At 42.4% G+C, this 10,881-nt stretch overlaps 1 protein-coding gene across 1 annotated transcript; it reads left to right on the forward strand.

Annotated features, from left to right (window-relative positions):
- The first annotated feature begins 1,423 nt into the window (after nucleotides 1-1,423).
- On the forward strand, nucleotides 1,424-5,148 carry LOC140105655 (trypsin-like). Its single transcript, XM_072129661.1, has 5 exons — nucleotides 1,424-1,531; nucleotides 1,677-1,830; nucleotides 3,703-3,956; nucleotides 4,078-4,214; nucleotides 4,927-5,148. The coding sequence occupies exons 1-5, from the start codon at nucleotides 1,492-1,494 to the stop codon at nucleotides 5,074-5,076; spliced, it is 735 nt and encodes a 244-aa protein (XP_071985762.1). The 5' UTR covers nucleotides 1,424-1,491; the 3' UTR covers nucleotides 5,077-5,148.
- The last annotated feature ends 5,733 nt before the right edge of the window (nucleotides 5,149-10,881 follow it).

A 10,881-nucleotide genomic window follows, 5' to 3' on the forward strand; every position in this document is an offset into this window, starting at 1 on the left:
GCTACTACACACCCCAGTAGCCTCATGCAAGATGATTCACTAAGGCTCCGCGAAACGACTCCTCCCTTTCATACATTTGCTTCCTGCTGTCTACCCTCTCCCTGTAAAACATGCATGGTTTTTAACAATGTGAAATAAAAGGAAAAGAAGTTTTAATACATTGATGGTGAGTGCCAACTTTTTTTCATCTCCCCTGGTTATCTGTTTGTGAAGACTTGGATCTATGGCTGTTCTGAGTCAGAGCACCACCATTGAGGATTTTGTGTCTCGCTCTCATTTGTGCATGTTCACATATCCAAGTATAAATCTCCGTCCAGGACTGTCAATAATGCCCCTGTCATCTTTAATTCCTGGTGAAGTATCTCCTTCTTTTTTATCAACAACCAAAATATATGAAATTAACTGTACTAAATCATTAAGAATTGTGTACATGTCCGTGTGAATGTAGCTTAAATCCAACAGTCCTGTGTGTGGTGTCCAAAAGGTGCAGTGTGGAGGCTTGTCGAATGTTCAGGGGTATCCAATTGCCGAAAAATAAGAAATTCTTTAAAACAAGCAGACTATTACTAAGGGTGGTTCTACCCTTGAGACACGTAACCTGACATAAGTTCTGCATGGATATGTAATTTTAAACAGCACTCTTTAAAGATGTTGTTTTAAAGAGTGCCAGGATATCCTATTTCTACGATGCCCCTAATGTTTTTAAGGGGCTTCTCACGCATATGGAAAACCCTCAGTGAGTTGAAAATGAAAAAAAACACATTCCACTCCCAGTTACCGTGCATTTCCCATTTTTGGGCCTGCCTGAGCTGCTTGAGCTGTTACCTCAGGCCACGGATGTAAAGGAGGACTTCACTTTCTGTTTTTTCACCTGGTCTGAAGAGACTGCTAATTGGATGTAGTGGGTCACATGACTGGAACTTCATGTTGTGCTCAGGCATGAAAACCAGAAATACCATAACAACACCAGATCCTGAAGCCAGAGTGAAAAACTATTTGTTATTTTTATTCAGTTCTCACCCAGGGAGTTTTCTATATTCATGGGGAACTTCTTTAAGTAGACTACAAAACATTGCTACCATAAGCTTTCTTAGAGCCATGACAGTGAAAGCCCCATGACCTTCCAATATGTGTACACTGAGATCACAGAAGACCACTATATATCATGAGTAGTCAGTGACTGGACCTTCCTTATCGTAATATACGTAGCATGCTGTAGGAGACTTGGCATGTATATAGTGTCATTAGAGGTGAAGCATTGGACAAGCAATCTTACTCACAAAAATAAACTCTTATCATGGGAACGTAGTCATTATGACCATGTGGAGTTTAGGGACGTTGTCCATGTATTTATCCAATATCAACTAAATGAAATGAATTAATTTCGATAAAAGACACTTGTCCTTGGACCCATTCCCACCATGTTCCATTCAAAATATATAAAAAGGAAGCATTTCAGAGGTTCAGTACCAAACAGCTTAGGAACCAACCATGAAGTTTCTTCTGGTAGCAGTCTTACTCGGAGTCGCAGGTAAGAATCCTAACAAAGGCTTAGCTCGAAGGTCTTGACATCCATTGCAAAATCTATAATCCATTCTCCAGCCACTTTTCTTATGCAATTTGCTCATTTTGGCCAAATTTTTTCCTACAACTTCTTTTGTCCTTTTTCTTCACAGCCGCCTACGACGATGATGATAAAATCGTTGGAGGTTTCACCTGCAGCAAAAACTCTGTCCCCTACCAGGCTTCCCTGAACTCCGGCTACCACTTCTGTGGTGGCTCCCTGGTCAGCAACCTTTGGGTGATCTCCGCCGCTCACTGCTACAAGTCGTAAGTCCTATTTTATGTACATAAAAACTGTACAATTTAGGATATTGTTAAAAAGGGTTTTCCAAGACTTATATTGATGTCAATGTCGATGTTTAACCAGAAATAGCGTAGCTTAGTAAACTTAAATCCAGTTTAATTTAACTATTTCAATAACTTTTTTTTGTTATGTTTCAATGTTCAAGTTTTCTGCAAATTAAGAACCTCTTACCACTGACGTTGGGGTAAGACGTCCTTAGTAGGGATGAGCGAACCTATTAAGATTGGATTTCGGCTGAGTTTGTAGGTGTTAAGGTTGGAGGATAGGAAGGGGTAAGTCAAATGCCGAATCACAATCCCAGTTCGGGCTGCAGTTCAGGGATCTGAACTCACAATGTCCAACATGGATCCAAACATTGCGAGTTCAGGTCCGCTCATCACTATCTTTTTGCCCTCCTGAGTCTACTCCAGATGTTGGAATGAAGCAACGACCATACACGTTCCCTGATAACCTATGTAATGGCATAGAGCCAATAGGGACAATCTGGCATTGCACATTATCGTTACCATCAGTCCCATTGTGTAGCTGAGCTTTCCAAGTAAGACTAGAGGTTTACCGCCCTTTTAAGAATTTTTGGGGGCATATCAATTGGGATACTGATAAATGTAATATGTGGGAAGATCCATTAGTAAAGATCATAAGATCATCAACCAAAAGCATATTAAAGCAGTATAAAGAAGTATAAAAGTATTAATACAGATATTGTAAAACTTACATTTTTCCAGGTATATAAAAAAACATATATTTTTTAACAATAATAAAAAACTAATTCAAAAAGGATCTAATTTTAGCACAAAGTAAAATTGGATAAAAGGATATGCTAATGCCTATACAATCTAACTGCAATAAACAGGGGTGGGTTTAGTTTTAACAGTACCCAACATGATGGTTGATTCTTGAAGTTGATAAACTAATACACTGATAAAACTGGCAAAAATGTTTAAGTACAAAGATAAAATACACATAAAATTTTTTGTTTAACCCTAGGAAATATTTCTGTACACAGCCCTCCTCCTGCTTTTATTATCAGCATTATAGGGGTTTTCCCACTAAAGAAAATTCTCAAATTTTTATCCCCTAGTGATGTTTACACAATAAAGATAATTCTACCCCTTACTTTACAATTTAACTCAATTTTATTGATGTTTTAGCTAAAATATAACTCTCAGTGATGGTCCGTGTAAGATTCTAGATTGTAAGTGGGGACTCTCTAAGCAGACACTTCATGATCCCTCTGTGCTATGAGATGCTGTGTGCTGACAATGGGCTTAGATTATCAAGGTACAGGGTACAAGGTACAGGACTTTCATTTAGCTTCTAAACATTGTACTAGTATCTGACACAGAGACTCACACTGACATGAGAGATGAGACAGGTCAGAGATGAGATGATAAGATCCATGAGATGCATAAAACACACAATGACACTCTCAGTTCTGCTACATCTGAGCTATAAAACACACAGTCTTCTGCTATAAATATGTCATCTTGCCTGTAGCTTGAGCATCTAGTATCCTCACTCGGCTGGCCGACAGGAAGTGTGTATGTGTAAGCTCATCTTGGAATGCAGTGCATAGAGACTGCAGCAAAGCAGAAAGGAGAAGATTTTCATGAGAAGAATCTGCCCTGCCCAAAAAATTTATGGTCAGGTCCAGGGGTGACCAAAATTGTATACACCAGGACTGATAGAGACGGGTTAGAATTATATTTGTAAAATGCTATATTTTTGTTAAAAACAGATTTAGAGTACAAGGGATGAACTGTTGGGTCTTATGCATTAGAGTAAGTCAGCAAAAGTGAATTATTAATTACTATATCTTAACCATTATGTTTCAGGAGCATTCAAGTCCGTCTTGGAGAACACAACATCGAAACCAGTGAAGGTACCGAGCAGTTCATCTCCTCCGCCAAGGTCATCAGACATGGAAGCTACAACTCCAGAACTCTGGACAATGACATCATGTTGATCAAGCTGTCCACCCCCGCCACCATAAACTCCTATGTTAAATCTATTGGTCTTCCCTCAAGCTGTGCACCTGCTGGAACCACCTGTCTGATCTCTGGATGGGGCAACACTCTCAGCAGTGGATGTAAGTCAACAATTCTTACAAAATGTATTTGCATTGAAAGACAATGGTCCCCCTATTGCTCTATAGGCCAAATGACGATGATTGATACCCACCCTCATTTTTTTGATTTGCTATTTTGTAGCCAACTATCCTGACCTCCTCCAGTGCCTGAACGCCCCCATCCTGAGCACTGCCCAGTGTACCAGCGCCTACCCCGGAGAGATCACCAACAACATGATCTGTGTTGGATACCTGGAAGGTGGCAAGGATTCCTGCCAGGTAAATTTCAATTTATTACAATTTTTATCTAATGCATCCTGGTGGCTACGTGAACAACTAGGCGCAAGACTTGGTATTAGCAGGGGCCTTTTTGAGGCATAGATCTAGCCAGTTACTTTGACTATTTAAGCAATCTCTCAAAGATGTCATGGCCACTAGTGTGATTGTTATAATCTCTCATAACGGCCATACTGCTAATTGGTAATCACTGCTTTCTAACAATGTAGTAGTTGCAAATGGAACAGGTTCATCATGTTGGTAAAGCAACCCGTGTAACTGTACAGGGCAGACAACTTGAGCTAATGATCCAGCATTCTCTAGTTAAGCACTGATCAGGAAGCCCTCCAGTACTGCGCCAATGCTCTAGTGAGAACAACAGGTCAACCAACCTTTTGATATCTGATATTCAAGATACTGTGTACTTCTGTCTATTGCTGGTAAACACTATATGGTAGCAACACAGCTAAACGTCTATAGAATGGCTCACTGGCAGGACCCAACTCAACTGCGAGTCCATGTGGCCTGACACTTTCTGTATACTCCAATAAGTTTGTCAAAACTCACTAGATATGGTCAGATCACCATTATATATGATCTCTAATCACAACCACAATGGAGCTCATTGTTGGTTCATCTGATCTTCTGAAGTTCTTAGTGCTGTTGCCACCACCATGTGAATCTACAATAATATTTTCTTCTCCTATCTTCTCAGGGTGACTCTGGTGGACCCGTGGTCTGCAATGGACAACTGCATGGTATTGTCTCCTGGGGATATGGCTGTGCCCTCAGGAACTATCCCGGTGTCTACACCAAGGTCTGCAACTACAACGCCTGGATCTCCAGCACCACTGCCGCTAACTAGAAACTTTATACCGCCATTAACTTGGCCCATTTGAACAATCACATCAATAAATGTGTAATTACCTTTAAAAAATTGCATTTCACTAATTAATTGGTGATGTTTCAGTGTCTCTTGGTATTTCATCAAATTCATATTTACCCGTAGCATCACTACTACATCACTACTACTAAGGCTATATTCACACTACTGTATGGAGAACAACGTACATACGTCCCCCATAGACGGTAAAAGGTTCACGGTGCCGTACGGGTTCGGTACGGTTTCAACACACATGCTGTACCGTACCGTCCCGCAGCGGAAAGAAAGATAGGACATGTCCTATCTTTCTCCGGAATATGGCGCTGCACACCATACAACGCTATGGAGATGGGCGTGGGTGAGCAGCACTCACCGTCTTCTCCTCTCCCCAGCACCAACGTGTGCCCGCTGTGCTACGGTACGACAGGCATACATTGTGTGAATGTAGCTTATGAGATTTAACAACTACTGTGAATAATCATGATGCAGAAATTATAAGTGTGCAAGATCATAAAAGGAGATCACACGGTAGTAATTTGTTATCATGGTGCAGGCATGGACATAGTAGTCACATATGGGCTATCATTTTAGACAATCATAGGCAATAATCACTAGTGGTCCACCGATATGATTCCTGGCATTGAGTATATTAGCTATAGCTAATAATGCAACAGAACATTGTAATGGGTGGACTGAGAACAAAAGATCAGACACAGACTGAGAGCCCAAATCAGATGGTCCTTACCTAATTACTCGAAACCACCCTAAGTGGTCGCCAGTAACTGGGCAATTGTCGCTGCTTAACTCTAAATAATACAATAGACTAGGACAAGAAAAACAAACAAATAAGAAAAGTCGACATAACCGAGTCATAAACTAGAGGGACAACAAAGTACCAAATGGATAGACAATAGGAATAACCAGAAAGACAGGCTAAAGAGTCAGAGGATACTAGATATCTGTAGAATTAACTCGTTACTCAATGTAGATAAATTGCAAATTCTTTACTGAAAACACTGATTGTCAATCGACAATTATTTCATATTAAAGTTGCATCAGTGACCTTTATCAGCAACCAGATTTCTGGTGGGTAAGACAAAAGATAGGAGATAGAAAATAGACGGCCCCTGGTGAGATCATGAAGCATCTAGAGAAACATGGTACACAGACTGCTCAGGTAGCAGAGGGCTACCTAATGTCAGAATCCTGGTTCCAATTCTGATAGGATGAGGATGAGAGCGTGGTGCATAATCAATACATTCTGCTACAAAGAAATAGACCAGTGTTCAGACAGAACAATACAATCATCCACCACTAGACCTTGCTGTCCGATGAAGAAGCCTAGACAAATATCACCCTAAATCCAACTTTATCTTATAATACTATCAGGCACCAGTACTACTGTATTACTGCATTTATTAAGAACAAACCATCAGTCAGCTATTCCCAAATCATATATTATTTCCATGGACGATCAACAGCCCCTGAGAAAGTCAAGTGTGGAGCAATCAAGTGATTACATGGACACTAGGATTTTCCTGAGACACTTAGTCATCATTCCATATATCAACAAGAATCTCAGAGGACATTAGTTGGACATTCATTGTATATTTTTGTGATATACAATCAGTGGGGGTGATGTCTCATTGTTTTTTTTGTCTATGTTGGGTGTTGTTTTGGTGCAGTTGTGGTACAATTGTTGTGCAAACTCACTATGACATAGACAAATAGTTTAAACTTGCACAATGGAACTGAATTCATGTTTTACGACTTGAACTCTCCAGAGCTGGAATCCCTCTTAGTTTTTTAAAGTCAAAAGCAATGTTTCCACCAAAATTAGCTATATTCTAGGGTATTACTTTTGTAATATAATATCTTTAACTCCGCGCATGTTAGACAATTAAAAATTAGTGTTAGGATCCCTGCTGGTTACAGGAAGCAAAGAGCGTTCTTCTGAGCATTCTTTTTGTGAAAGAAAGATTAATTACACTACTTAATCCTGCAGGTCTAGGGCAATAGGGCAAGAAAGGGGTTAATATCAGCAGTTTTGACAATCTACAATTTTTCTTTGCTGTTTTATTGCTATTTCACTCCTATCACTCAGTAATGGTCATTGTAAGATTCCAGAGTGTAAGTGGGGACTCTCTAAGCAGACACCTTTTGATCTCTCTGTGATATGAGATGCTGTGTGCTGACAATGTGCTTAGATTATCAGGGTACAGGTTTATCTACACTTTAATTTAGCTTCTAAACATTCTACTAGTATCTGACAATGAGAAAAAGAGAAATGAGCAGATCAGAATCGTGAGCTGGATATAAAACACTAATTTATTTACTAAGGGTCACGGAATGCACTTTCGTAGCACCGGTATTTAACAGGTGTCTGCGCTGGGATTGTATCACACGCGATGTTTTTTTGGCACAGGCTTTCATGAGACAGAAATCGGGGGACGATCCACCGTCGGACAATCCATCTTATTCGGACTGAGCTTGGAATTTAAGATTCAAATTGTGTCCCAAGACAATGCACTTACATGCACCAGGGAGAAGAAGGTGAACTCCAGGGACTTGAGCGGAGAAGCAACACATGCAGGATATCGGGTCTTAGTGAATCGCGGCAGAGTGCATTATCGTCGGACAATGCACTTTCGGTGAACTCTGTGGTCCGGGTAAGTAAATGTGCCCCAATGGCACACTTAGCTCTGCTATCTCACCTAAATAACACACTCTACTATGACCCCTTCACCTTGGATTCAGAGCTTATCTTGTCTGTAGAGCCGCTGCTGGACAGGAAGTGCCTGTGACTGTAGTTCCCTCTGCCTTCTGCCCCTCCCCCTGCAGTACAAAAGAAGCTAGAGAAATCTGCTGCCCATAGTCAGGAATTTATGGTCGGATCCAGGGACAACCAAAATGTAAACTCCAGGACTGAATGTTGTATTTTTGTTAAGAAAAGTGAATAAGAGAATCTGTCACAAAGTCCGATGGCCTGCCCCCCGATTTCTGAGAAAGGCACCATTCCTCCGGCCGCAAGTCACCTAGCTCAGAGGACCCAATTTATTCTGCAAGCCCAAGGGATGTATTACCAGGATCTGTAGAAACCAGAGGCCATACCTGTAATGGCTACCCCTCCACTCCAGGGGGACATACCTGTGAAGGCTACCCCTCCACTCCAGGGGGATATACCTGTGATGGCTACCCCTCCACTCCAGGGGGACATACCTGTGATGGCTACCCCTCCACTCCAGGGGGCCATACCCATGATGGCTACCCCTCCACTCCAGGGGGCCATAACCGTGATGGCTACCCCTCCACTCCAGGGGGCCATAACCGTGATGGCTACCCCTCCACTCCAGGGGGCCATACCCTTGATGGCTACCCCTCCACTCCAGGGGGCCATACCCATGATGGCTACCCCTCCAAATTTTGTCTGGAACTATAGTTATAAAATTTACAAATTCAACATGAGCACATATACTCTTATGCTCCAATGCTCCTTTATTTATATAGACCGAGGGTTCATCATGTACTCCTCTCACTACTGCACCATCCACCCCTATGTAATATATATATGAGCACATGTAATCTTATACTACAGAGCTCTTTCAGCAATATAGACTGAGGATGCATGTACTCCCCTCCCTACAGCATCATCTACCGCTTGTGTAATATATAGATGGTGCTGCATCTACACACGCAAAAGTAAGTCTTAGGAAATATCAGACATGAAAGCGTTTACATAACTATGATGAACACATATGCCACATCCTACCAGGTGCCATAAGTACACAGCAGCAGTGAGATAGAAGTCATATACATAACACCAGACACAGGGAGGGGCAATAATCGGCATCCCTCATGGTCAGTGACTAAGATGGAGGCCACATACACTGATATACACTGACACTGTGATGACATTACAAGTGGTTGTTATATGATATATGCTCTCTCTCTCCTTCCCCGGCTGCTCCTCTCTCACCAGTGTATGATACATGTGACCCCCTCATAGAGAGCACAGCAATGGCTGATATATATCCCCAGCCCCTCTACTCCATATCACACAGCTCCAGCCCACCAGGACTCATGATGCTGCAGTAATATGTGATGTATCCCCCATGACTGCTGTAATATGTGATGTATCAGCCATGGCTGCTGTAATATGTGATGTATCAGCCATGGCTGCTGTAATATGTGATGTATCAGCCATGGCTGCTGTAATATGTGATGTATCAGCCATGGCTGCTGTACTATGCGATGTATCAGCCATGTCTGCTGTAATATGTGATGTATCAGCCATGGCTGCTGTACTATGCGATGTATCAGCCATGGCCGCTGTACTATGTGATGTATCAGCCATGGCCGCTGTACTATGTGATGTATCAGCCATGGCCGCTAAAAGTGTCCATACCAGCAGCCTCCACATTGCTGCAGTAAGAGACGTGGAGACCACATGAATCCATGAGGTAACCCCTCAGCCATGTCCACAGTATGTGAGAATAAGTCCCATGTAATAGCACATGGCCATATCTACAGTGTGTGAGGTAATAACACTACCATAGAAATCCATCATACAAAGAAGCAAACAGCCTCCACACACGGCGGCCATGTCTGGAGTGCGTGAGGTAACTGGGTGCAGTTATACTCCTCCAGTCATGTCTGTAGTGTGTGAGGTAACTGGGTGCAGTTATACTCCTCCAGTCATGTCTGTAGTGTGTGAGGTGACTGGTTGCACTTACACTCCTTCAGTCATGTCTGTAGTGTGTGAGGTGACTGGGTGCAGTTATACTCCTCCAGTCATGTCTGTAGTGTGTGAGGTAACTGGGTGCAGTTATACTCCTCCAGTCATGTCTGTAGTGTGTAAGGTAACTGGGTGCAGTTACACTCCTTCAGTCATGTCTGTAGTGTGTGAGGTAACAGGTGCAGTTATACTCCTTCAGTCATGTTCACATAATGTTATAAAACATTTCTCTCATGTAAACCGCCATAACCACAGTGTATAATGTAATAAGCTGACAGGCAGTCATGTCTGCCATATATAAGATGGATGGAAACTTGGATTCTATACATGAGGAGACCTGGCTACTCCATAAACTCCATGATAAGTATGATATCTGAGGTAAAAATCCTTCTATACCTGATGTAGAAGCTGATTCTACACTTGGACATGATGTGTGAGGTGTATGTGGTCACTACAGTGTGATATAACCTCGGCATTATACTCCCCCAGGCAGCAGACATGTTTCTCCATGGTCTTTTGGTGAGAGAAAGAGGAAGAGAGACACAGGACAGGAAGTGATATCTACTGCTGGGCCGCACCCCTCTCACAGTGCACCCTGCCCTACATACTCTGCCCTCTCACATTACCACACTACCCTACATACTCTGCCCTCTCACATTACCACCCTACCCTACATACTCTGCCCTCTCACATTACCACCCTGCCCTACATACTCTGCCCTCTCACATTACCACCCTACCCTACATACTCTGCCCTCTCACAGTACACCCTGCCCTACATACTCTGCCCTCTCACATTACCACCCTACCCTACATACTCTTCCCTCTCACATACCCACCCTAGACCCTACATACACTGTCCTCTCACAGTACACCCTACCCTACATACTCTACCCTCTCACAGTACACCCTACCCTACATTCTCTACCCTCTCACAGTACACTCTACCCTACATACTCTGCCCTCTCACATTACCACCCTAGACCCTAAATACTCTGCCCTCTCACAGTACCACCCTAGACCCTACATACTGTACCCTCTCACATTACCACC

Source organism: Engystomops pustulosus, chromosome 11 (assembly GCF_040894005.1).
Source record: "Engystomops pustulosus chromosome 11, aEngPut4.maternal, whole genome shotgun sequence".
Taxonomy (NCBI): Eukaryota; Metazoa; Chordata; class Amphibia; order Anura; family Leptodactylidae; genus Engystomops; species Engystomops pustulosus.